We start from the raw sequence: 27,735 nt of genomic DNA on the forward strand, positions 1-27,735 counted from the left end.
TGGATACTATAGTGATGAGTCATAGGCTGGGTCGACATTTAAAATGCTACAGTGGCACAGCTGCAGTGTAGACATGGCTGTAAAGGAGGCGGTTCTCCAGTTGCTGTGTAGAGCCACCTCCCCGAGAGGTGGTAGCTAGGTCAGTGGAAGAGCCCTGAATGAGGCCAGAATCCTGTGGAAGAAATATGATGTGATCATGTAATAAAGACTATCATGCATACACACAAGGGGTCTGAATTAAAGTTGCACAGGCAATCTTCATTCTGGCATTTCCTAATTTTAGAGTACTTGGCTTTGCAACATTAATAATGAGGTGGGTGGGTATGGTGGATCTCCCCTCCCCCTTTTTATAATGTGTGTTTAAGGTCTGATCCAATGCCCACTGCAGTCAGGAGAATGACTCTTACGAGCGTTTGTTAAGGCTTTGTGCCTGGTGGTGTACTAAGTAACTACCACAATTCCCTGTGAATGGGAGTAATGTGACGTCCCTATAGTAACACAAATTGTTTACTGGCGCTTGTACAACTTCCTTCAATCTGCTCTCGGCTAGCAGGCCTCTGAAAGGAAAATAGCTGAAAATGTTTTTGGTTGGGAAGCCATCTGTGATCAATGTTTTGCACCCCGTCCGCTTAGTGAGAGACAGAAATGGATGTTTTTTTAAAGGAAATCTTGGAGCCTTCTCAAAGGGATGCGTTCAACCACCTGACACAGATGGAAACAGCCACTGCTTGCAACTTTAAGAACTCACTGAAAGGTAAGATGACTGTTCTGTGGGTGATGTAGCTTGTACCTTCCCTGGTTCAATTCAGCTGCCATGGAAGTCAATGGCAAAGCTCCCTTTGAGGTCTGTTAGAACAGGAGTGAGCATGCAAGCTCAAAGGTTAAATTCATCTGTAGCTGAGCAAATATTGCAAAAAACAAACCCTCTAAAATGCAGTCAAAGGTGAATAAAGTCACTCTGACTGTGCTCACTCCCATTGTGTGCTTGCTTTCCACAGACACTCTAGTGCTCAGTTTACTAGGATGAATACTCACTGAGTGTGAATGTTAAGCAATGATCGGGGTCAGGGGGTGTGGGGAGCAGACACGCTGAGCTCGCTCATTTAACTCAAACTGCAAAGAATGGGGCAGACAATCCCCCAAACTGGTGGCTATTCTAATACTCAGATTCTCCAAGCCAGCAACAAAACAGCTTCTACAATACCTTACTGGTTACCTAGAAGCCAGAAATACAGTGCCCCTAAAGCAACCCAGTGTTGAGCTCCCACCCAGACAGCCAAGTAAAATATGATGAAGATTACTGAAAATCTTGTTCATCATACGAAAAGTTCTACTAATCCCAAAAGACCCACCAGGTCAATGAATATTTCAGATCTTACCCAAATACATGCTTACAACTAATTCTTATTAACTAAACTAAAATTTATTTTAAAAGAAAAGACAGTGTATTGGTTAAAAGATCATTCTACATACAGATATGAACAGAGTTCTTAGGTCAGTTTCATGGTAAGGATGGTGAGCTTTAGAGTTGTAAAGAGTCTGTTCTAGAATCAGTTCCATAGGTTATATCCATAGTCCAGTGTCCAATATCCAGAATGAAAGTGGAGACCTCAGTCTTGTGACTCGAACTTCCCCTGATGAAGCTTAAGCAGATCTGAGACAACAGGATCAAGGGCCTGAGAGAAGCTCAGTGAAGAGATGAATTCGTCCATTGACCTAGTGCTGTTTATGCTTGGGGGGTAAGGGGGTTAAGTCCTGGGGCCGAGCAGCCCTTAAAATCAACTGCTCAAATATTCACCTAAAAAAAATTGCAAAATATAGAGCCAACCAGGGACAGTGAGAATTTTTCGCTGTGAACTTTTCCCTTGACTATGCCGTTTGAAAGTTGTGATCTTGTTGGTTAGTTCATTCATTCAATCAATCAATCAATCAATCAATCAGGGAATTAAATCAAGGCCATCTGACTTATGGAACTCAGCAGGAAGTTTGAATATGCACTAAAAGCTGTTTGGAAATTATCCGCAGACCTGTCATTATTCACTGATTAACTTTGTGATTAATTTCCAATATACTGGAGAATATTGGAATTTGTTCATGGACAATTAAACAGAAAGAGGTGAAATCAATCAGATAAATTGCTTGTCACAAATCATTTGCCCACCTGTAAATTCTGCCCTCTGAAGTCCCCAATGAGTGACTGTACTTGAGTGGAGAAAATTGGGCCCAGGATTTTGGCTTATTCTACATGGTCTTGCGAGTTAGGATCACAAGGTGTGTAACTTCCAGCAGATGGCATGAAGATGATTCTCAGTGTAAATCAGTATGGCTAAATGAGAACCTAACCCAAAGTAGTCTAACATTGATTAGTCCTCTCTCTAAGCAGGTTTAGTATGAACACAGTAGTGGTTAAACTTATTTTCACTAGGCAGGGTTACTGTCTCCCTAGCTAAGTGCATTGTTTTGTAGTTGATTCAGTCCAGGGAGTCAAATATCAACACGTTATCTGTTTAGTGCATGCTGTAAGAAGAGGTGCAATTGTTCTTTACTGGGAATTTGCTCCGTTGCCTCTCAATGAAATTGGAAGTAGGGATGGTGCCAGAATCTCAAAGCAAAGCATTGAGCTGGCAAGTCACCCACTATATGACTGCCATGTGCTAGGATTGATTTCATGGAAGGACAGATGCAGCCTGGCTTCCATTCCCACTGAAGGCCTTGTACGGCCATTATGTGGTTACATACCTCTGCAAATGTGGACAAAACTATTCTGCAGAGCTGCCAAGTCGCTCTGCGCTTCAGAAACAGCAGCAGTGACTCTGCACAGTCTGCTGGGCACAGGATTTTGAAGAGAGCTGTTGATAGCAGCTTTTAGAGGAATGGCTGAGGGGCGGGGGTGGAGTGGGGAGAGGGGAAATCTGTTGTATTTAGCCATTAATGTCATGAAGCTATCGATTCTAAAGAGAGGTGATATTTCACAGAGACTACTGGTATTCCAGAAGTGGAAGAGCACAACATAGCAAAATATGGGTGTGTGACTTCTTGTTTTAATTTAAATGTGTGCAAATACAGCCATACAATCTAGGTGATGTTTGGACATTTCTACTCCAGATCTGTTTTCTGTCCAAACTGCAGCCTTAGCCTGTTTCTCTGGCATCTCCTTGTGGATGTCTAGCTATCAGCTGGAGCTCAGAATGGCTAAGACTGCGCTCTCTATCCGCACCCAAAGCTGTCCCACTACCTCCTACTGTGGATAGCACTGCCATTCCACTTGTCACTCAGGCTTGTAACCTGGGTGTCATCTTCGACTCAGACTTCTCCTCACAGCCAGGCTGTCTGAGTCTTGGAGCTTCTTTCAGCAGAACATCTAAGATCTGGCCTTTCCTGTCCATCCACACAGCCAACGCTCTCTCCTCCTGGAACTCAGCTCGCTTTTTCGTTATTGCAGCATCGTTCTCTTCGGCCTTGACAAAGGCTGTTGTGTGCTGCTCATATCCATTTAGAAGGCTACTCCAACAGTCATTTTCCTTGCCCATCGCTTGGACCATGTCATCCCTCTCTTAGCGTCCCTCAACAGGTTCCCCTTTCTCTATTGCATCAGATCTATCTCCACCTACCTATCATCTCTCATTGGTTACTGAAAGATCAGTTCCTGTCTCTGATTACCCAGACATGATGCCAGCCTTCCCTGCCTGCTTGTTCAATGTTCAGTCAAGCACCTTTCTGCTTTCTCCCGTGCTGCCTCACACACTTGGGAGCTGGCTGAGCATGGCCCTTAGCCTCCCTGTACCTCAGTTTCCCGTCTCTCAAATGGGGATAATAGTATTTATCCACCTGTGTGTTGGGAAGACAAATTCATCAAAGATTCTGAGGCACTCAGACACTACAGGAATGGAGGCCGTATCAGGCCTTTAGATATCCAGAATGGAGCGTGGGTGGTAGTATACTGTCAATGACTGGTAGAGGGTCAGAACATCCTCCCTGGAAGCTCATAGCATCTCTAAAGCCAATGTAACGGTCCCTTGAGAATTCCTCCTGTGGTGGGGCATCCTGTGGGTGCTGCAGAGGTGCTGTGTAAAATAGTTATTTGTGAGAGGCTTAGAAGGAGATCAAATGGCCTGGGGGCTGAGTAATGGTCTACAGACCCGTCAGTCTCTCAGTCACTAGAGTGAATGCACTTACTTGTTGGGAACTAAAAGTAGTTACTGTTCAGTGTGAAATGAGTCTGTGCAACAAATACAACCCTCGCCTAAGTCATCAGCAGCAGGAGTTACACCCACTTGCTAATGTTACTGCATGCTCCAGAGCAGGCTGTCAGCTGGGAGGATTGAACCCAGGACTTGTCGATCTAAATGCACAAGGCACTACTGCCACAAGTGAAAGAGCCAGCTGTGTTAGCTCAGGCTGTAGCCAGCTCAGCTGTTCTCTGTGACCTGAGCGCCACACAGAGTGGGTGTGGGTTACACCAGGGATGAACTTGACGTTCATGGTGTGTGGGTGCATCATCGAGCCCACTTCCATGACTGGCACTAACTAATACCCTTAGTCTCAGCACAGAGGGCAAGGGCTGGTGGTGACTGGCCAGCCCTGGTGCCGATGGAGACCGGGCAGTAAGATGGGAGTTGCTAATACCTGTGCTGTGGACAGATGGAAAAGGGCACCCTGCAGAACTGTCAGCATGACACCTGTCTCCTTTGCTGGGGCTGCGATTTTTCAAAGGCTGTTTGGCATCCAGCTCCCATTGACCTTCAATGAAATTTGGCTACATGGCAAATCCAAGCCTAGGTTCACCAACAGCTTCAAAAAAACAGAAAGCCTAGTCCAGTTTGTGTTGGTGGAATTAGAATGCAAGGGAAACTCCAAAGAGGGCAGCTGAGATGAGGGAAACAAAGAGCAAAGGGAAGAAGGGTGAGGAGTGTGGTACTTTCTCCAAGAGATACTCCTTAGAAATTGGATAGATAGGTCGGGAGCCCCTTGTGGTCCCTAGCAAGGGACAATTGAAACAGAAGGAGGAACTCTCACTCCAGAGACCACTAACAGCACAAGATGTGATCCTGAGCCATCAAGATAACAAGGGCTGCTGCTCAAGGTGATTCGCTTCAGTATCAATCAGTTCCTTTTCCCATTAATTTCCATACATGATTTAAAGCAGCCCCACCTGCGGCCTTTTCTTTTAGCTAGTGCACATTGCAACAGTGCCTGGATGTTGTGTGTGTGTGCGTGCGTGCGTGCGTGCATGCACCATTCAGCAATTAACTCCAGCTTCAGCGACACTATCACATATCTCAGAGGTATATCTAGTAGTCACACCCAGAGAAAGGGTCACAGCCATTGTACTGCCCCACAGGCACTTTGATTGAAATTGAAGTTTCTCAAACAGGGATGGCCGCTTGTGTAGGGAAAGCCCCAGGTGGGCCAGGCTGATGTGTTTACCTGCTCCGTCCGCAGGTCCAGCTGATCGCAGCTTCCACTGGCCGTGGGTCGCTGCTCTGGGCCAGTGGGAACTGCTGGCCAAGGGACGTACTGGCTGCCACTTCCAGCAGCTCCCATTGGCCCAGAGCAGCGACCCGCGGCCAGCAGGAGCTGCGATCGGCCTGACCTGCGGACGGAGCAGGTAAAAACACCAGCCCGGCCTGCCAGGGGCTTTCCCTACACAAGAGGCGACCCCTGTTTGAGAAACCCTGGTCTAAATCCTCTCCCTAAAGGCCAACTCACTTGGCTGCATGCTTGTGGACTGCAGGGGGGAGGAATCTTTCCTCCCAGGAAGCCACGCTGCAGTAGCCCAGCGGTGAGTGTGTGACAGGTCTCCCTCTGTCCAAGATCTGAAGGTGCAAGTCTAGCGGTGGAGCCTTGGCTCTTTAGCTGTAGCAGCTCATGTGTGTAGCCATGGAGGTTCCTGGTTCAATCCTGGTGTATGGGTCAAGCTGGCAGCCATCACATCACTTTGCAGCAAATACTTCATCTGAAGAACTGGAGTAATTGCTGCAGCCCCTCTCTGTGGCATGGGGGAGGAAGGGGAGATCCACATAATAGCCTGTTCTCCACTCCTGCCCCCAAAGAATCCCTGGAGCTGGGCCCTGGGGCACACAGGAAGCATGCTTCCCTGGTGGTTCCTGCAACCTAGCTGCGCACAGACACAGCAGAGCTGCAGGGTTTTCTCCCCCTCTCTTGCTGCAGAAGGGAGCAAGAGTTGGGCTCTTTACAACTGTGGGACCAACTGGCGGAGGAAGACAGAACCCAGCCCCCTTCCCTCATGAAAGACAGACTGTCTCCAAATTCCAAACAGCTGGCAGCAGAGCAGTCACGCTCCGGACATCTTGAGGTGGGTGGGGCAAGTTTCTTTTTAACCTATTTTTCTTAGCTCACGTCGTACTGTACACGTCCATCAGCCTGCAGATGTTTCTGTTGCCACCCACGTGGTAGAGGTTATAATAATACTGTCTGAGCCCTCAGGATCAGTGACCATGGGCTGCGGAACACCGCCTTAGAGAAAAGGATGCGCTTATAAAACCAGCAAAGCCATTGGTATTCACTTAGCACTGCCAAACTTTATGGCTTCATTTGACAGGCAAAAACACTGGCGGGTCTGCTTGCCATGCGGCTTGCAATTTCTCCCCAGAGGCGAGGTGTGCGTAGTTACCAGGACACAACAGAGAGGCCATCTCCAAAGCCTTGCTGACAACCGCTGGCTGTCAGAGTGCTGGTAGGAGGCAAATAACGTGTACTGTCTGGAGACAGATATATGCATATGTTGTTATAAGCTTGGAGTCCTGCCCAGGGGGACACAGAAAACAGATGGTGCTAGTATTGTGACCTGCGGCTAAGATATAGGCCTTCACTGCCAGCCCCCTGACATCAGTTTCCTTCTTACACGGGCGGGCCTAAGCAGTCTGGCTCTCAGCCTGTTACAGAGGCCACAAGGCTGTAGCTAGTAAATTGAGGCACGTTTACTACAGCTCCGGTCGGTTCAGCTAAAGGTTTATGCCTCATCTAGTAGAATTGTTGGGCCAGGTTCTCTGCTGCATGCAGAGCCAGGTGCTACCAAGGAACTGGTTAATACTCCCTTATTCTCTGCCCTGCCCTGCTGCAGGCCACAATAGCCTGGGGGCTGCTTTGTTATACCAGCAGGGGACCATACACCAGCTGGAGTGCAGTGTGCTCTTCTGGTCAACTTCCATACATTCCACCCCAACACATCATAGACTTATCAATTTTAGGGTCAGATGGGACCATCATGATCATCTAGTGTGACCTGCATATTGCAGGCCACAGAACCTCACTCATCTACTCCTGTAATAGACCCCTAATCTCTGGCTGTGTTACTGAAGTCCTCAAATCATGGTTTAAAGACTTCAAGTTACAGAGAATCCACCATTTACACTAGTTTAAACCTGTAAGTGTCCCATGCCCCCTGCGGCAGAGGAAGGCGAAAAACCCCAGGGTAGCTCTGCCAATCTGACTCGGGAAAATTTCTTCCTGACCCCAGATATGGTGATCAGTTAGGTCCTGAGCATGTGGGTGAGACCAACCAGCCAGACACCTGGGAAAGAATTCTCTGTAGTAACTCAGAGCCCTGTCCTTCTAGTGTCCCATCACCAGCCATTGGAGATATTTGCTGCTAGCAGTCGCAAATGGGCAACATGCCATTATAGGAAATCTCATCATACCTCCCTTCCAGAAACTTATCAAGCTCAGTCCTGAAGCCAGTTAGATTTTTTGCCCCCACTGCCCTCCTTGGAAGGCTGTTCCAGGACTTCACTCCTCAGATAGTTAGAAACCTTTGTTTAATTTCAAGCCTAAATGTGTTGATGGCCAGTTTATATCCATTTGTTCTTGTGTCCACACTGGTGCTTAACTTAAATAAACCCCCTCCCACCCTGGAATTAATCCCTCTGATGTATTTCTAGAAAGCAATCATATTTCCCCATAGTCTTTGTTTTGTTAGACTAAACAAGCCAAGCTCTTTGAGTCTCCTCTCATAAGGCAGGTTTTCCATTCCTCCGGCCATCCTAGTAACCCTTCTCTGCACCTGTCCCACCTGTGTTAGGGGCTGCAATGAGGAAGCATGCTCAGTGAAGGACCCTCAATTCTTGAACTTGCTTCCACAGCTGCTTGAGCAGAGTCTGAGGTTTATGAGTGTGCACCAGCTGGGGCGCAGGTTCTAGTGCACACCAGCATGTTGGTGTGCACTAAAAGTTCCTTAGCGTATGTTATATCCTTGGGGGCAGCTGGATTAGGAAGAAATCACTTGAGGTAGAGAGCAGACAGCTAACAAAACTACCATTTATTTACAGACACAGAGTTCACCTAATCGGCCGAAGCTGGCTGGGCTATCCCCTAATAATCTAACTCAGTTGCCATAGGAACAAAAACCATGATAACCAAATACACAACAGCGTGTGCCTAGGTAGTCCCGTTTCACAGTACTATATCAATGCGCACTAGGGAACATTTACTGCACCAGCAAGGTCTGCGCGGACAATTAGATCACGGCACGCAATTGTACATTAGAACTCACAGCCCAGCTGGTCTGCACTAAGACATGGGGTAGCCAAGCTCTGAGTTTGTTGCCCTATCTAATTAGACCTTTTCAAAAGGTGTGTCTAGGAAAGATTGCTGTTTGGGAGGAGGCTGTTGGTTCCTTTAGCTGAGTGTCCATTTTGTGTAGTATTAATGAATGATGTCTTTGGTATATCACCTACAGGTGGCTGGGACTTGTATTTCCTCCTGCATCCCACCTCACCCCCAAATCCTGACAAAAATGAAACCTCCTTGTTTTCTTCTAAATGTTTCCATCTCAATTTCTGGAGGTTTATTTGAAAAACTGAAGTTTCTAGTTTTTTGGCAACTGAAATTTTTTTAGGGGTTGGTGTTTGAATAAAACCACAAAATGTTAGATTTTAGCCATTTTAAAAAGTTGTGTACATTTCCATTTTGTTGACAAGCCACTTTTCATCAACCTCCCCCCCTAAACACAAATACAACCCCCTCACCCCAATTTAAGCGCACAATTTCCAATCATCTACAATAGCATAAAGAGATATGTAAATAGCGTCTGTCCATTGTGAGTTCAGTAGCATCTTTTCTGGTCTTTGAACTCACATTTTATTTGTTCCAGGAAGTAGTGAAGATGCCAGAAATGTGACAATGCCTGGATGATTGTCACTCACATGATCACTGCTGGCTTCATGAGTATCTATCTTCAGTGGGCGGAGCTGAGTACATGAATTCAATTAGAAATGACTGACATTTTCCTTGGGACTCTAACACTTGCTAACATACAATGTGCTTGTTAAGTGTCTGAAGCACACACTATGCAAAAATGCAAGGTGCTGGAACCTCCCAGTGGAATAGATATTTCATCAAGTTTTCCCGTTGGGATTCAGTCAAGATTTCTCTGAGCTGGATTAAATGGGGAAAGTTTCTACTGTACTCACCTAAGCCATGCTTCCGTCTACACAGCTATTTATACCAGTGCTAGCTGGGTGTGCAGTGTCTGAACTCTACACGCTTCCATAGATGTATCCTAAGTGGGTGCTGGAAAGTGATATATTGAGGAGCTTGGAGACAGAATTTCTCTATCAACAGAATAAGTAAAGCTTGAGGCAACAGCAGTACAAGGTTCTCCACACACTACTGCCCATCTGCCTCAACCCTGACCTGGAGAAAGAAGCTCAAGGAGAAATGTTCAGTCTTCATGACTGTTCAGTCATTGGTCTCACTGCTGAGACTACCTAGATGGGAGGGTGGGTTTGGCAAGGTGGACATCTGTCTGTTTGAAAATGGATCAGGCCCTTGTATTCGTTAATCCACACAGGCATCAAACGGACAGTTGCAAACAGAGCTGGCTGGAAAAATGTCTTTTATTTCCCAGTGAAACATGTTGAATGAAACATTTTTATTTGAGATTCTTCAGGGGATTTTTTGAAACTAAACAAAACTAAAATTGTAGTTCCGTTTTGATTCAAATTGAAATTTTTGTTTCTTGTTGTTTTTTGAGTACCAACCTGAAATGAAAAATGCAGTTAGAAACCAAACCAAAGATTTTGTTTAAAAATTTCCTATAGAAAATATTAGTCAAAAATGGCCCTTTCTTGCAAATATATTAAAAAAAAAAACAAAAACAAACCCTCTCACCCCTATGGGTGGTATGTGTCTTCCTCAAACTCAGGTCCTCTACCAGAGGCCTGGGAGTTTGAGGGTTCTGCACAGTATCTTAGCTGTTCCTAGCACTGCACTCTTCTGGACAGAGAGCTCTGATGTTGTTCCTGGGATCTGTTGGAGCCACTCACCCAGCTTAGGAGTCACAGCCCCGAGTGCTCCTACCATCACTGGGACCACTTTGACCTTCACTTTCCACATCCTCTTTAGTTCCTCTTTCAGGCCCGGGTACTTCTCCAGCTTCTCATATTCCTTCTTCCTGATGTTGCTGTCACTTGGCACTGCTATATCTATCACCATCGCTGTCTTCTGGTCCTTATCTATTACCATGATGTCTGGTTGATTGGCCAGTACCTGCTTGTCCGTCTGGATCTGGAAGTCCCACAGAATCTTAGCCCTGCTATTCTCCACAACCTTTTGTGGAATCTCCCATCTGGTCTTGGGAGGATCTAGCTGATACGCTGTGCAGATGTTCCTGTACACAATGCCAGCCACTTGGTTGAGCCGTTCAGTGTATGCTGTTCCTGCCTGCATCTTACATCCTGCCACTATGTGTTGGACTGTGTCTGAGGCCTCTCTGCACAGTCTGCACCTTGGGTCCTCTCTAGTGTGGTAGACCCCTGCTTCAATGGATCTGGTGCTCAGTGCCTGTTCCTGTGCTGCTATGATCAGTGCCTCAGTGCTGTCTTTTAGTCCAGCCCTTTCCAGCCACTGGTAGGATTTCCCAATGTCAGCCACCTCAGCTATCTGTCGATGGTACATCCCATGCAGGATCTTGTCTTGCCATGGCACTTCTTCTGCTTGGTCTTCCTCCCATGTCTGCTGCTGCCTCAGGCATTCTCTCAGCAGCTCATCTTTGGGGGCCATCTTACTGATGTACTCCTGGATGCTTCGGGTTTCATCCAGGACAGTGGCTTTGACGCTCACCAAGCACCGCCCGCCTTCTTTCCGGCTGGGACACAGTCTCTGGGTGTTGGACTTGGGGTGGAAACCTCCGTGCATTGTGAGGAGCTTCCGGGTCTTCACATCGGCAGCCTCCATGTCCTCCTTTGGCCAGCTCACTATACCGGCAGGGTATCTGATAACTGGCAGGGCGTATCTGTTAATGGCGTGGATCTTGTTTTTCCCACTGAGCTGGCTCTTCAGGACCTGTCTTATCCTTTGATGATACTTGGATGTTGCTGTCTTCCTTGCCTCCTCATTGTGGTTTCCATGTGACTGTGGGACGCCAAGGTACTTGTAACTGGTCTGTATGTCTGCTATGTGGCCCGCTGGTAGTTGCACCCCATCAGTCTTGACTACCTTCCCTCTCTTCACTACCATCCGGCCACACTTCTCCAGTCCGAATGACATACCAATATCCTCACTGTAAATCCACGTCAGGTGGATTAGCAAGTCGATATCTTGTTCATTCTTAGCATACAGCTTGATGTCATCCATGTAGAGAAGGTGGCTGATGGTAGTTCCACTCCTAAACCCATACCCGTATCCAGTCCTTGTAATTATCTGGCTGAGGGGGTTTAAGCCTATGCAGAACAGCAGTGGAGACAGTGCATCACCTTGGTATATGCCGCACTTGATGGCCACATGTGCAAGCTGCCTTGAGTTGATTTCCAGTGTTGTCTTCCATAGTTCCATTGAGTTCTTGAGGAAGGTCCTTAGTATCCTATTGACTTTGTACAGCAGCAGACATTCACAGATCCACTTGTGCGGCATTGAGTCACAGGCTTTCCTGTAGTCAATCCAGGCTGTGCTCAGATTGGTCTGTCTAGACCTTGAGTCTTGGGTGACTGCTCTATCTATGAGCAACTGGTGTTTTGAGCCTCTGGTGTTGTTCCCAATGCCCTTCTGAGCTGTGCTCATGTACTGACTCATATGGTCCTGTAGCTTGGCGGCTATGAGACCTGACAGGATTTTCCATGTTGTGGGGAGGCAGGTTGTTGGCCGGTAGTTGGATGGTTCTATTACCTTGCAGGGGTCTTTCATAATCAGCACTGTCCTTCCTTGTGTTAGCCAGTTTGGGTGGGAGCCTGCTGCCAGCAGCTGGTTCATCTGTGTTGCTAGGCGTTCATGCACTGCTGTTAGTTTCTTTAGCCAGTAGGTGTGGATCATGTCTGGTCCAGGTGCTGTCCAGCTCTTCATGTTCTTGACCCGCTGCTGGATGTCTTCTACTGTGATGGTAACTGGTTTCTGTTCTGGGAGATTGCTGTGCTCTGTTCTCAGGTCCTGCAGCCACTTTGCACTGGTGTTATGAGTCTTCTCTTTCTCCCATATGTTCTTCCAGTACTGTTCAGTTTCTGCTGCTGGTGGCTCTGCTGTTATTGTGTCATATATATATGATAAAATTGCATTTTTTGGCAGAATATTCTTTGGGAAACAAAAGATTTTGATCAGTTTTAGTAGGAACTTTTAGTCATGACTTACCTGGATGGGATTCAGGCAAAGGTTTTATGTCCCATTACCAGAACCCGCACTGCACCCTTCACAAGCCTTTCTTGGGGAAATGCTGCATGTCTTCTGAGGAAAAGCCAGAGAGGAGAGACTTGGTAGATTGGAGAGTTGCCTCGTAATTGCTGAGAGCCACTGATTACATGTCTGTAGCTATGTGAGCATGCGTGTTTCAGCTTCATCAGACCACACACGTCATCCTTTGCAACACATCTTCAGAAAGCTTTAGAGTAGCCCTTTGGAGATAAGGCATGGGGGAGCAGGGAAACACAAAATCAAGGGTAGGACTGGCCACATTTCAGAAAAGTTCTGTGGAGGGGAGTTGTGTCAGTATATGTAGCGTAATATGTTGTTATGTTCTATCCTGCAAAGTCAGGCGATGGGAATGGAAGACATAGTGGGGCACAAAACCCATGGAAAGTCTTGGGGTGGGGGCAATTGTCCCCCTTGCTCTATATCAGGGGTTGGCAGCCTTTCAGAAGTGGTTTGCCGAGTCTTCATTTATTCACTCTAATTTAAGGTTTCATGTGCTAGTAATAAATTTTAGCATTTTTAGAAGATCTCTTTCTATAAGTCTATAATATATAACTAAACTATTGTTGTATGTAAAGTAAATAAGATTTTTAAAATGTTTAAGAAACTTCATTTAAAATTACATTAAAATGCAGAGCCCCCCAGACCGGTGGCCAGGACCCAAGCAGTGTGAGTGCCACTGAAAATCAGCTTGCATGCCATCTTCAGCACATGTTCCATAGGTTGCCTACCCCTGCTCTATATCCAATGATGCCCCTGGAATAGGATGCAGCCAAACTTTATTTTTTTAAATAGTCTTCCCAGTGCATTACAAAGGCAGAACATTTGACAAAGTCATTAAGCAATGATTCCATTTCAAGACTGTGCAGGAAACACTTTGACCCTGCTTTTCATGTTCAGTCATTCATGCCAGGTAGCTCAACTTGCCAAAGATACTCAAGGTACAGAAGGATCTGGCTTCATGCATAACTTTTCCATGCGTGGAAATGTTGCTAAGCAGATACAGATGGGGCGGTATGTCCTCAGATAGTTCACCAGAACTAAAAAAAATTGTCATGTCTTCTCAATCTCACTGTCTCAGTCTCCTTTCCAGCCAGGCCCATTATGGTCATGACCTATTAAGCCCCACAAAACTGATGTTTCATCACCACTATCCTGTCCTCATGACAGTTGTAAAGCAAATGGCTCACGTAGCCCAGAATATGTTCACTAGATCAATGTAAAGTAACGTCTTGACTGCTGATCCTTTGTTTGTGTGCGTATGGCACGGCAGGCAGGTTTGTTAAGAGGAACAACACTGCCCGCAAATAACAAATTAACCTTTCCCCACTGTCTCTTGGGTTTCTTTCTGTTCAATATAGAAAAATCTCATGAGCCCTTCCCCAAAATTATCTTCAGTAAGCGTAGAATACGTCTGATGAATGTCTCTGATTAATGTGTTGTATTACAAGTGCATTTGAAGACATGAATAATGTATGTGTATTGGAGATGTACAAAAGATTTGTAACAAAACCAGACCTGGGAACTTGAAGCAGGTTCATTGATGAATTTCATAAACTTTTGGTGATCCAGGCCTGAAGTCTGAGTTAACCTTAGGCTTATTTTAGCACATGTGGTCCTGCCTGGAAACCGTTTACATTCCGTGTTTTGCAGAGATATGGACTGAGAAGCTGCTGGTTGTATGTGAGCTAGGTTTAGTCCTAGGTTTAGTCCAGTGTCTGGATTTGATGCTGCTGAAACCTTAGGAACTAGTCTCATGAGATTTTGGCCCCAAGAAGCAGAAACTTCACCAAACCAGCTGGTCTTACAAAATCTCATCACCTTGGGTGAAAATCATGTGAGAACCCTTATTTCCAGGTACTTGGGGGCACATCTACATTGGAATCAGAAAGCTGGACACTCTGACCAGTTTCATCCAAGTTTCATTTTCAACCCATCTTCAGTTTTGCCTGATTCCACCTTGACGCAAAAGCAAAACTGGTGCTTTGGGCTGAGTTTTTAAGTTCATTTGAACTGCAGGCTCAAAGGCAAACACAAAGGGGCCAGAGCCTCAGCTGCAATCAATAGAGCTGTGTTGCTTTACCCCAGCTGACAGTGTAGAGGGGCAGACTCCCCTCTCCTTCATGGAACTTACTTCTTTTCCTCACACTGGCGCAAGCCTTTGAAATGAGAGGAGAACCTGGCCCAGAGGGAGCACAGAACACACACATGCATGCTCTGCAAACACAGACGCCTGTCTGTTATTCATTGGTAGGGTCTCATTGTCCTGCCTTTACTCGTGCTGAGTAGTACCTTTGGACTGTGTGCACTAAGGGACTGGTTTGGATGGCACAACTGGGCCCTAATGAAGGGCCATTCAGGAGGTGTAGAAGACATTGCTCTCCATATGACACAATGTAGTTCCTTCCCCTTTGTTTCATATTAACAAAGCATTCTTGGTCATGTCATACTACGTGTGCATTCTCACGTACATGACAATAGTCCCTTGTTTTTGCTCTTCGCGATGCCCTGAAAGTTCACAGGCTGTTTCGTATCAGCTCATGCAAATGAAAATAAGAGCTGCTAGTAGTCACTGAACTCTGTAAACATACTAGCTAGTGTCCCTCAGGCTAAAAGAGACCCAGACTTAGGGTCAAGACAGACTGCAGTCAGTGGCCAGAGGCATGGGTGCCAGGTTTGTATAATTTTTGGTGGTGCTCAGAATGGGTCCAAGCAGAGCCGTCCTGTCCATAGGACAGACTGGGACAATCACCCTGTGCTTTGGGGGGGCCCATGGTTTAGGGGGACTCAGGGTCCAGGCAGAGACATTCAGTCCATAGGACGGACTGGGGCAACCACCCCAGACCCTGTGCTTTGGGGGGCCCCATGTTTCAGGGAGGCCCCATGTTTCAGGGGGACACAGGGTCCAGGGTGGCCTGGAGGATTAGCGGGGGACCTGGCGCCATGTGGAGCCAGGCCCATGTTTCTAAGTATTGGTGGTGCACAGGCAGAGGGACACACAGACAAACCTTGGTGAGCTAGCTTTTCCCCCTAAAAATGTAACTTAGGTTAAGTTATCCTGGAACACACTGGGACCCCATTTCCTTCACATTGGCTCTGGCATCATTGCATTACGGCTCAGATCCCTCTCAGCAAAAGTTGCTGAGCTCAGGGTAGTGCTGGCTCTGCATTCCTGGATGATAAGTCACGGGTGTCAGTGTTTACTTTGAACACTGTTCCCTGTGTCTGAATTCACCGAGTGTTAAATTCTTCCAGATTTCTGGCTCTGTGCTGCAACTCAGATGTGGCAAGGAAACTGTTCTGCTGCAGAATAGGGAGGTCTCTGTATGAGCTACTCAGCCGACTGCATCCTGATGGTTCTTTGAGTCGAACACAATCGAGAAGGGATTCATTTAATTCTGTTATGCTCATAGGCTCCATTTACCATTACATTTGTAAGGGATATTGGAAGTGCATAGCTGAAAACAGGATGGAAAAATCCCTGTAGAGAAAGCACTATTGCAGAGTTCATTGATAGAGAAAGCTCAGAGATGCTCACAATGATTGTTCTTGTGTAGCGAAAGGCAGTATTTGGGAGGTGGTTTCTAATGTCTTGCATTTTACATTCAGCCACATCTGTCTTTTCCAGAGGAGAGGAAAATACACTGGAACCAACCCCTCAGTGTGGCCCCTAGACTTTTGGAGTCTGAAATCCAGAGGCAAATATTGTGACTTGAGTCCATGTTTCATAGGTTTGGGTCCTTGTGAGGGAATCAACAAAGACTCTGGTCAAGATTTCCAGAAGTGATCAATCATTTTGGAAGCCCAACTTCAGACACCTTAAAGGGACCTCTCTCAAGTTGAGCAACCCAAAATCACCCATCGTGTTTGGAAATGTCAGCCAGCATTTTCATTTGTCAGCACCGCTTTTCTGAAGCACTCTGTTGTGCTATGTATAAAAATGCTGTTGTAAAATGTATTATATTGTGCTGAACTTATATTAATTCCAAACACCCTATCATCCAGCGACAGGGGAGAAAGTTGTAGGTTAGTGCTTAGAGCAAGGTCCTTGCAGAAAAAACTCCGACATTCTGATTCTGGCTCTACTTTGACTTGCTGTGTGACTTTGGGCAAACCACATAACATGTTTGGCCTCAGTTTCCCCATTTGTAAAATGGGAATAATTATAGTAACATTTCTGTACCAAATGGAGGATGATGTGAGGCTGGATTAAATGTATGTAAAAGACTCTGAAGATCTCTAAGGAAAGGTCATGGGAAGTGCAAAGTGGTACTTTGTTGGTCCATCCAGGAAAATGGCAAATACTGGGGGGAAAATAAATAATAATAATAATAATAATAATTAATAATAAAAAACAGTTCAAATTTGTAAACAAATTCAATTCACCTCTCTCTGTGCCTCTTTTGTGTTCATTTCCCACAAATGTTCTGGCAAATAAGTTTCCCAGCAGAAATGTTTGGTGGACCCAGCAAATTTTTAAGTGACTGTCTTAGGATATTTGTAGAAAGCTAATTTAGCATTTGTAATGGGAAGTATTCAGTCTGGAAGCTTCCATCTGAGAGTCACGTTTATTCAGTCATGCAACAGAAACATAGCAAATTATCTATATGTCCAATCAAAACCGCTCAAATATGACCTATGTGTCTGTCCAGAATGACTCAGAATATTGAATACTCACAACAAATTGCTGCAGGACAATCTATGGACCTAGAATCATCTGAGGAGATGAGTATGTATCCACAGGGCAAATGCACCTGAGCCCATCACTGATCTGATTGCAGATGGTTTGTAAGAGGCAACATTTGCCTGATAAATTATTATGAGTAGTCCTAAACTATAGCCATAGCCCTTCCAGTGTCTGTATGTGTGTGTGTGTGCACGCACACACACACACACACGTGCATGTGTGTACATGTATGTATGTGCTTTGCTTCTTCCTGTCCCCGCCTTTCTCCGCTGGGATTCGTGTCCTTGTCACCTACTTTTGATGCCTTGGGTCCTTCATGGGATTACACGGTATAAGCAAATCTTTTTTTGTTCAATCCACATATTCAAAAAGTTTCAGAGAGTTGCTGCCATCTGTAGGTTAGAAAAAATACAGTAACAGAAGCATGCAGGCAGCTGCGTAGTAACTTCCGGGACAAGGGCTGCTGATTTAAAGCTGGGCTTTTCCTGAAGCATTATGGAAAGTGGGCAGGGGCCAGTAGACAGGATGATGGGTAGAAATGTGGCTCTCAATAGCTTCCCTAGGACGCTAGGTTCTTTCATTAGTCATCTTCCTCTCTCTCTCCCTTTCCCAATAAAATTGGTTTCTCATAAGTGGGCAGCAAGGCAGAGATTGGCAAAGAGCCAAAGAAGCTCCATATTTCTTTTCTTCTCGAGTTACTCCCTTCTGAGAGTACACTGACATTAATGAATGGAGGCTCACTACCTGATTGTGTGCTAGGGAAGTAACATTAGCCCCATTTTACTGGGAGGGAACACTGAGGCGCAGAGAGTTGCCAACGGTCCTGCAACAAATATGTGGCAGAGCTGGGGCTGTCTCTCAGCTAGGGGTGCTGGAATGAGTGGTGTGGGGGGTGTGACAGCAGTCCCTGGATTGAAGTGGTTTCCATCATATACAGGGTTTACAATTTTGTTCAGCAGCTCTCAGCACCCTCACTATACACATTTTTCCAATGTCACTGCTCTCAGCTCCATGCCTTAACCCCAAAGCCAGCCTCCCTCCCTTCTGGTCTGATACTCTGCAGAGTCACAAGGATGCTCCCATCTTTCCCACTTTACTCCCCCAAGCCTGTAGATAGATCCTTGTGCCCTAGCCACTGCCTTTCTCTGCAAGAAGTCGAGGCCATAGCTTTCAAAACCTGTCCGCACAGGTCTGCGGCACAGTTGGCAGGGGACACTGATGAATGGTATGACTATCCCTGTACCTCAGAGACCCAGGGCTGATCCAAAGCCCATTTTCTTCAAGAGAAATCTTTGGATTCACTTCAGTGAACCAGCAACAACTCATAATTTATCAGACGAATGTTGCCTCTTGCAAACCATCTGCAATCAAATCAGTGATGGGCTCAGGTGCAGCCTTGAGAGATGGGATTTGGAAATGAATTGGAAATCTCACATAGCTTCCTATAAAGGAGTTTGCCAGACTGGGTCAGACCAGGATTCTGTCTAATTCAGTACCCTGTGTCTAACAGTTGTTTCAGAGGAAGGTGCAAGAAATTCCCACCTCATGGATAACTAAGGGGAAACCTGTGAACAGAAGAAGTTTCTTTCTATTTCCTGGAAGTTAGTAATTGGCTCATGACCCAGTCTAGGAGGGTTTATATCCCTTATCAAATGTTTTCTTGTCAGCATAGCTGTGGATGTTCTTGTTATTTATATAAATGTCTTATCCATTTTTGAACCTTTCTAATTTCTTGTCCTCTGTGATATACTGTGGCAGGGAGTTCCACAGGCTCAGTTTGCATTCTGTTAAAAACTTTTCTTTTGTCAGTTTCATACCCCAGACCAGCCCATGGGCCCTTTATATCTGTAGTGGTTCAGTGGCATCTCTGCCATCAGTGTCCTACAGTTTTTAAAATGTTTTGTATGTTTAAACTTTTAGTGCACACGCACAAAAATCTAGCCTGGAGAAAATGCACCATCAGTGAAAAAGTCCCTCCTGGCCCCAGTTAGGAAGTTTGGTGACTCCAACGAGCAAAGCTGATTAATTTTCCTTTCACTTATTAAATTCCACATAGCCATCCAGATGGGAGGACAATGGGATAGCCTGAATCTGGTATTTTGGGTCCTGATTCAGCAAAACATTTAAGCATGTGCTTAATGTTAAATATGCTTCATTGGTCTGTGGGGTATGTGTTTAAAATTCAGTTTGTGTTTAAACGCTGTGCAGAATAGGGATGGGATTACCCACATGCTTGAAGTTAACCATCTGCTGAAAGGTTTGATCTTGATCCATCGAAGCTGATATAAGTTTCATCAGGATGAAGCCCTAAGCGCTTTGCTGAATTTGTCTGTCATGATCAAAGCTTTGAAATAGCCGTTAGCTTGATGCACAAATCTGAGTCCTGGATTCAAATTTACCCAAAGTTCTGGGTTGTTGGTTTGGACCAGTCTCTAAGTAGGAATAAAGCAATTCATAGCTTCTGGTATCTAAGGGAATATTGGATCCATTTCACAACATGTGGTTTCTGTATGAATTTATGATAAATCCATCAATGCTTTTGGTGCTCAGTTACCAAATTTTATCATCAGTCAACCGAGGTCAAGAAGAGCACAGGACATATGAGAAAAAGCACTGTTGAGTCTTCAGTGTCATCTCCTGGAATAATAAGAAAAACTTTCTTAGCCCTATTTTCACATGGACAGGCACAGAGTTAGAGAGAATTATTTGCTTGGGGCAAAATTATTGTCTGACCAAGGATAATCTGGGACAGCAATTATTAAGGGGACCGAGCAGTAGTTAGTTTTTGTGGTCTGACCCTTCCCCCCATCAACCCAAGCTGTTCATGCCCAGAGGCATCAAAACCAAATTCCCAAGCCTGGGATACAAAGGACGGATTTAGCTATGGACCAGCTGTTAAAACATAATAGTGGAGAGTTCCTTTTTGGTGCACCCCTCTCCTGTTATTGGAGCCTGTGCTTCCTGCACACCGCTTCAAAATGCGCTGCTGTTTCGATATGCTCTGTTTAGGCCAGGGGCCTCTAAAGCCATGGAAATCAGGTAATTAAGAGGCTACCTTAACTAATCAGCTTCACACAGGTCAATCGCTGGGCTCCTGAAAAAAAATTACATCAGCCTGACTCAATAAACTGCAGCTACTGTGGAGCTTTTCTGAGTTTAAAACAACATTTATCCTCTTGTATAGACCGACTCCTTGACTGGAGTGATGGCATGGCATGGAGAGAAAAAGGAGGGGCCTGCAGAGGCAGATGGGCAAGAATTCCTTGCAGCTTAAACCACTTTAAAAGCCCCTTGAGTCAATAAATGTGACAATCCATCTGGATAAACTGAACAGACTCGTTCAGCCTAAGGGAGGTGTCTCAGCACTGAAATGTGTGACATGTAGACAGCACAGATCCCTTCCCGAGCTATATTTGGGGTCATGCGCACATATGATTTCCCTTTATGCCCTTGCTGTTGTTTTCTGTTCTTGTTTGTTGCTTAAGAGCGACAGAGCTGAGAGAGCTTCTTGTTGGGTTGTACCGTGTTTCCCAGAGACGAGATCAGGGGAATGTTATTTTTCCCTTGGGAAGATTAATTGTATGAAGTTGACATTCCTGTTCTTAAGGCTAATTCTTCTGGCTACTGAACATTCCTGCTTCACATGTTTAGCATGGCTTGCCTGTGTCATGGCCTCCCAGTATCTTCCTACTAAAAACAGACTCACACGGAACCCTACGGCTCACATTTCGTACTACAGTCCAGCTATACTGTTTTACACAGTAAAATGTGCACACAGATTTTAAAAAGTGAGCCTCTTGGGCTCACGAGGAATATGTCAGTGACGTATGGTGGACTTTCCCTAGGTGTACGTTGACGGTAATCAGAAGGGCAGCTAAGGAACGATCTAACCGCTAACCAATGGGTCATTTCAATGAGCTGGCAGAAACCTCCATTGCTAACTCTGGGCCAGCTTCTGATACTCTTATGCATATTGGGTGAAATCCTGGATCCAGTGAAGTCAATGGCAAAACTCCCACTGGCTTCAGTGGCACCAGGATTTCACCTACTGAATAGCAACTTGGTCTGTAAAAAGTCCTGTTGACTTCAAGTTCTCAAAGAGATAGGTACTGCCCAGTGTGAGTAAGGGTAATAGAACCTGGGGCCCTCTGAAATGACCTTGATGGCCACCAGGCAGGGTGGAGGCTAGAATAAAGCATGCTCTTTTGGAAATTAGATGATGATTGCAGAACCAAGGGTGAAAACTAGAATAGTGCTTTCCATAAGCAAGGTGCTTCTGAGGGCTTGTCTGCATATTGGAACATCCAAGAAAATGAATCTGAATGAACTAAAGATGCAAATTTGAAGTGCATTAGTTAAATTTCATGAAATCCCTGAGTAGAGGCTGGTATTTAGCATTAAAGCGGTTTTTAATTTGATTTTATCTTAGTTCATTTTGGAAGTGAATATCAAATTAAGGCCACTTTAATTCTGAATGAGGGTGTTCACACAAGGGTTTAAGAGAGTTGGCGATGCCGCCTCAGTGAAATAGAAATTGATGTGTTTGGTAATGTTACACCTCATCCTGACATTCTTGGTGCTTCGTTGTAATATCTCACCAGAAAGGACCTCACCACAGCTCTTCCTCCACTGCCACATCAGGAGATGAAAAAAACCACCTTCGAGGCCCAGTGGTGAATGACCGGTGGTTGTGATACCTACACCACTGAATGCAGTGGTTTGTCCCCCTCTAAGGGGTTAGGGGGCACATATAGAGGTTGAAGTTGGGGTTTGATTCCTACCTTTGATGATCCATCTGAGATGTTAACAGGTTACTGTTGCCAGCAGTCTCCCGGGCACGGCTGTAGTTTAAAAAGCAGCCCTGTTGCAGCAGGTGAAAAAAGCAAGCAAAACAGCGCTGGCAAGAGGGATTTTTGTCTTCATAGTGAACTAATCAGAAAAAAATTCAGTTCCTGTGCAAAACTATTTCTGGCGCTCAAACTGCAGTATTATGTGCACCTGCTTCGCCCAATGGCCTGGGCGAGGCACCGTAAAAATCCCTTCCTGCTGGGAAAGCTGAGTCAGAACACCAGTGGATGCTGCTCCCGGGCCTGAGCAAAGGCAGAATGAAAGAGGTGGCATTGTAAGTACATCTGTCTTTAAGGAGCAGGAATCTCTGGCAGGGATCTTACCAGCTGTCCTATCATAGAATCATATCAGGATTGGAAGGGACCTCCAGAGGTCATCTAGTCCAACCCCCTGCTCAAAGCAGGACCAACCCCAACTAAATCATCCCAGCCAGGGCTTTGTCAAGCTGGGCTTAAAAAACCTCTAAGGAAGGAGATTCCACCACCTCCCTAGGTAACCCATTCCAGCGCTTCACCACCCTCCTAGTGAAATAGTTTTTCCTAATATCCAGCCTAAACCTCCCCTGATGGACAATGATTTCTTCTGAAACCTTTAGAGACTTGAAGTAGAGCTCTGTGTGACTCCAAAGCTTGTCTCTCACTCACCAACAGAAGATGGTCCAATAAAAGCTATTACTTGCCCCACCTTGTCTGTTTAATATCCTGGAACTGACACAGCTACAACAACACTGCATACAGTGATTTCTACCATCAACTCTCTTCTTAAATTGTGCCAACATATTTACAAGACATTCTGTATGTCTATTGCCTGGGATTTCAGGCTTGCAGGATGAAGCATTGTCATAAAACTTTACACACTGGGGTTTTCACCTAGAAACATAGAGTGAAATCCTGGCTCCATTGATGTCAATGCGAGCTTTGCCATTGGCTTCCATGGGGCCAGGATTTCACGGACAGGGTGAAGACTTATCTCTGCCTAAACAACAATTAGAAAGTCCAGATTTAGGAAGCATGAGTTTTATCCCAAATTCCCCTATTTCTGGGCAAAAAGTGATGATTATTCATATTACTGCCCTAAGCAGATCAAGGCCTCATTGTGCTTGCCACATTGTGTACACACCTTAAGGGTAGGTCTACACAGTAAAGTGAGTCTGAATCCAGCTAATATGGGTAGAATAGACGTACAAGCCCTGCACAGACCCTGGATATGTGCTCAGCTTGCTGACCTGCTCTGACACCAGTGCTACATTGTTGTCACTCTATTGTTACGAGTGCCGGCTGGGTCAAGCTAGCTTGGGTAGGCTAATCCATGCACAGCTTTTGCTGTGTAGACATAAATGAAGTGAAAGTCTCCTGCTCCACTTGTTTCCTGTCCCTTCTGGCCCACTTCCCTTCCACACTGCTAGCCAGAGCAGCAGTGGTCTGCTGGGTTTGAGCCCCTTCAGCTGAGCCTGAGGGCTATCCAAGCCAGCCTGCGGCCTGACGGAGTTCAGTGCTGTCGTGGTGGGATCACCTGGTTTGCTGTAGGGAGCCAGCAGCTTTTAAGTTTGGCATCAGCAGTTGGTTGCTGGCTGCTCAATGCTTCTGCCCACAGCTGTGACCTTTTTGCTCCCACCCTGTCCCTTCCTTGTTCCTGTCCTGCACCAGCCCTGCATTCCCTTCCAGGCTTCTGACTCCAGCTCTGAACCTTGGCTGTAGTTTCTGGTTTCTGACTTTGGCTCTGACCCTTGTCCCCTAGTTCCGGTTCCTGGCCTCCTCAGCCTGGTTCTCACTATTGATCAGGATGGCTAGTACCTGCCCCATAACATGGCCTCTCACTGCTGTACAGTGATGCAGCACAATCTGGCCTTCATGGGAACCCAGATGCAGAGAAATTAGGTGCTGTGCCCAAAGTCATACAAGAAGAGCCAGGAATAGAACCAAGATCTACTGAGCAATGTTGGTGGTCTGTGATTGGCAGGCAGACTAGATGGTCTGCTGGTCCCTTCTGCCCTCAGACTCTATGGGTGGGCCTATGGTGCGGTAAAACACCCATGGCTAGCACATGTCAGTGGACTCGGGCTGCGGGGCTATAACACTGAAGTGTAGATATTTATGCTCGGGCTGGAGCCTGGGCTCTGAGACTCCACAATGGCTGAGGGTCCCAGAACCTGGACTCCAGCTTGAGCCCAAATGACTACACTGCAATTTTATAGCTCTGCAGCCTGAGCCATGCAAGCTGGAGTCAGCTGATATAGGCTAGCCCCAGGTATTGTATTGCATTGTAGACATATGCTGCAACAGTAGTTCTAGGGGTGTGCAGGGGTCTTCCAGGGAGTACATCAACTCATCTAGCTATTTTCCTAGTTTTAGAACAGGCTACATAAAAAGCACTAGCGAAGTCAATACAAACTAAAATTTCATAATGACTTGTTTATGCTGCTCTCTATACTATGCACTGAAATGTAAGTACAATATTTATACTCCAATTGATTTATTTTAGAATGATATGGTAAAAAAGAGAAAGTCAGCAATTGTTCGATGATACTGTGCTGTGACACTTTTGCATTTTTATGTCTGATTTTATAAGCAAGTAGTTGTAGGTGAGGTGAAACTTGGGGTACGCAAGACAAATCTTACTCCTGAAAGGGGTACAGTAGTCTGGAAAGGTTGAGAGTCACTGCCCTGTGAGACCCACACTGTGACTTAACCCCAAGCCTATCTTTCCTCTCTGCTACATTTTGCAAGGAATTTTTTAATTCAGACCACTGACGTTAAGTCACAGAGAAATGTAAACACCCACAAATGTTCTTTTTCTGATTTAGTTGCTAGCATTTCTCACAGCATTAGAATTCATGCAGGCAGGCATGGCACAAACAGGAGCAACTTGTGACAAAAGCCACATGTGGCGTCATGCCCCCGGCTATGGAAACCGACACGGCACGCTTGGACTGCTCGTCAGCAGAACTAGTCGGGAAAAAGATTTTTTTTTTCCATGGAAAATTTTGACTTTTCCTTTAAAAAATGAAAACATTAAATGAAAATGGAAAGTTCACATTTCTTGGTTTGGGGTTTTGTTTTACTGATGAAAAATTTCAGTTTGAGGGTAGGGGGTTATTTCTTTGATGAAAAGATGATGGTTTCCATGGAATCCAGACGCTTTCCATGAAAATGTTTCTTTAGTCAAAACCCTGAAGTTTTCCTTCAAATACAAATATTTAATCAGCTGTACACATTGGCATTATTCACCGAGGATAGGTCCTGATACTAAGTGCATTCCATGAGCTGCTGGGGAACCTTCATTCCAACTGAAGTCATAAATAGTGGCTAAGAGATGTCTCTTTGCTTAAATATTCATTTCACTCAGAGATGTCGCTCTACTCTGGAAGCACAAGGCACATTCTCACGATCAAGTGTGTATGTGCATGTGTGTATTTCACTAAGCCATTGTGCTTCAAGGGAAATTGAAGTGTTTGGGGTGTGTCACATCCACACCCTGATATTCTTAGTCCATGCAAAGAGTAAAGAACAATATGAAGATTGGACAAGTCTTTTTCTGGAGCAGGGAAGGGTAAATGGGGGCTGGAGTTGCTATTCTGAATTACGTGACTGAATGATGATGCCTAGATGAGTAATGAACTGTATCACAGTTTGGCACTTCTTGGTCTGTGTGCGTCTTTCCTTTTCAGAGAGCGAGAGACTTAGTACAGATAGGACCGTATATTTTAAAATTAGAGTCTGACCTAGGAGGACAGCTACATTTAAAGCGGACTGCCCGGGAATACAAGGGTTTGAATTAGTTGTGGGATAAAGTGGAACTTGTTTCCTTAGTGAAAATTCACCTGGCCTATCAAGGGAGATAAAGTGACTTGTAAACATGTCATCCACCATACTTGCAAAACAATAATATGTTTATTAAAATTGGTCTTCTGGCAGGACACAGGGGTCTCTTGGAGATCAGGGGCCCATTTTACTGGGTGTTGCACAGACAGTCTCTCCCCCAAAGACCTCAGTCTGTAGAGATGAGACAGTCAAAGAGTGAGAGAAAGAAAGTCTCATTAAGCCCATTGTAGGAGCAGAGGCAGGGAGAGATTAGGTGACTTGGCCCGTGTCACACAGGAAGTCCCTGGCAAAACAGGGGTTTTATCCCAGATCTCTGGAGCTCCAGTCCTGAACCATCAGACCATTCTCCTTCTCTACAATATAGTGTAATTTGAGATGGGCCAAGAACAGTGGGGACACTCAGCTCTGGATCCATCCTTTGCAGCAAGACCATTCTCTGAGGGCTAGGTGGTGCCCTGAGGGAGGAACAAGAGAGGCAAGCAGCCAGGGGAGAATGAGAGAACCACAGAAATGTCAGTCTGGAAGGGATCTCAAGCGGTCAGCTCATCCATCCCAAGTGCTGAAGCAGGATTACACATATTTAGAATGCCTTCCACTGGGCTGTCTGGTGGATGGGGGAGGGCACAAACTGCCCTCATGTGAGAGGTGGCAGCACGCTCCTGCCTGCTTGACTAGCCAGCTCTGCCTGTTCTCCATCTCTTGCACCCCGCAGGGAACCGGAGTGCTGCCCCTGTTGGACCCCGAGTGCAGGGTCTGCAATTCGGCCAGCACCTTGGGCTCTCCCTCCCACACCCCCATGCACCATACTGCACCAGTGTAATGCCTGGTCAGAATCCAACCCCAAGCCAAGTGCCAGAACAGAACATTGCACGTACTCAGCGCGTCTCTGGGAACAGCTGCCCGTCTTGCCCCAGGACACTCTGCATAGCTCCGTTGGCTCTCTGTTGCTGATGAGCTTTCCTGCAACATTCCATGCCATCTTCTGATTGGCTGACAACAAATCCAAAACAGCTACCACCCACCAGCTACTTTATCGCTGACCCCAATGTGCCTGAGGGGGTTTATTTAAAGGACATTTTCCCGACACACACCCCTGCCACAACCTGACAGCCCATCCTGAGACTGAGCCATTAGCTCCCACTCTGGAAAAACCCTTTCTCTGTGCGCTGGGTACATTGTGTTGGACTATGAGAGACTGGAGGACAAAGCAGGAGAGAAGAGTCTTCTAGCACAGTCAGGGACTCTCAAAATGAAAAGATGCCCAGCTAGAATAAGAAACTTAGAAACTACATTCCTTTTAGGCTGGGGACTGAGGCCAAGTTAAGGACAATCACACACACTGTTGTGGTCTGCAGAGCTAATCTAACCAGTGGAAGCCGCTAATTAGCCCTGCCAATCACATTCACTTAACTTTCTCTGTCTAATCAATATATAAATACCCAATGTGCATGTTGCCGTGGCATCACCATCAAGTTTGGGTCAGACCAAACTTGCAAGGGAATTGCTGGGTGCGCTGCATATGAACTCCTGCCCCGGGCTTCCCAGCTTTGCATGTGAAACAAGAAAACGTGAAAGGTCAGAAAAGGGGAACATCAGACAAAATGAAGGCTAGGAAGGATTTCTCCAGCTGCTAAGCAGGCGACAGCTAGCTCAGGTTTCCTGGTGCAATGTCTGAATTATCACTCAACCCATTCAGCACATGTCTAGATTTGAGCTCATCTAAGCAAGTTCTATTTAAATGAA

At 45.8% G+C, this 27,735-nt stretch overlaps 1 protein-coding gene and 1 long non-coding RNA gene across 3 annotated transcripts in view; one reads left to right on the forward strand and one right to left on the reverse strand.

The window, feature by feature from the left end:
• Window positions 1-531: 531 nt before the first annotated feature.
• CDRT4 (CMT1A duplicated region transcript 4) overlaps window positions 532-27,735 on the forward strand; it is a 58,815-nt gene continuing 31,611 nt past the window's right edge. For both annotated transcript variants that reach the window (XR_003996601.1, XM_030534376.1), the window contains exon 1: window positions 532-754. Coding sequence is in view for 1 of the 2 variants with exons in the window: in XM_030534376.1 (XP_030390236.1) it covers window positions 646-754 (109 nt within the window). In the remaining variant the exon portion in view is untranslated. The remainder of the gene's footprint in view (window positions 755-27,735) is intronic.
• LOC115635501 lies at window positions 10,264-19,930 on the reverse strand. Its single transcript, XR_003996602.1, has 3 exons — window positions 19,917-19,930; window positions 16,394-16,398; window positions 10,264-10,395 (listed from the first exon to the last, which is right to left on the reverse strand). It is a non-coding gene; the product is annotated as an uncharacterized LOC115635501 (long non-coding RNA).

Source organism: Gopherus evgoodei, chromosome 15, assembly GCF_007399415.2.
Source record: "Gopherus evgoodei ecotype Sinaloan lineage chromosome 15, rGopEvg1_v1.p, whole genome shotgun sequence".
In the NCBI taxonomy this organism is placed as follows: Eukaryota; Metazoa; Chordata; order Testudines; family Testudinidae; genus Gopherus; species Gopherus evgoodei.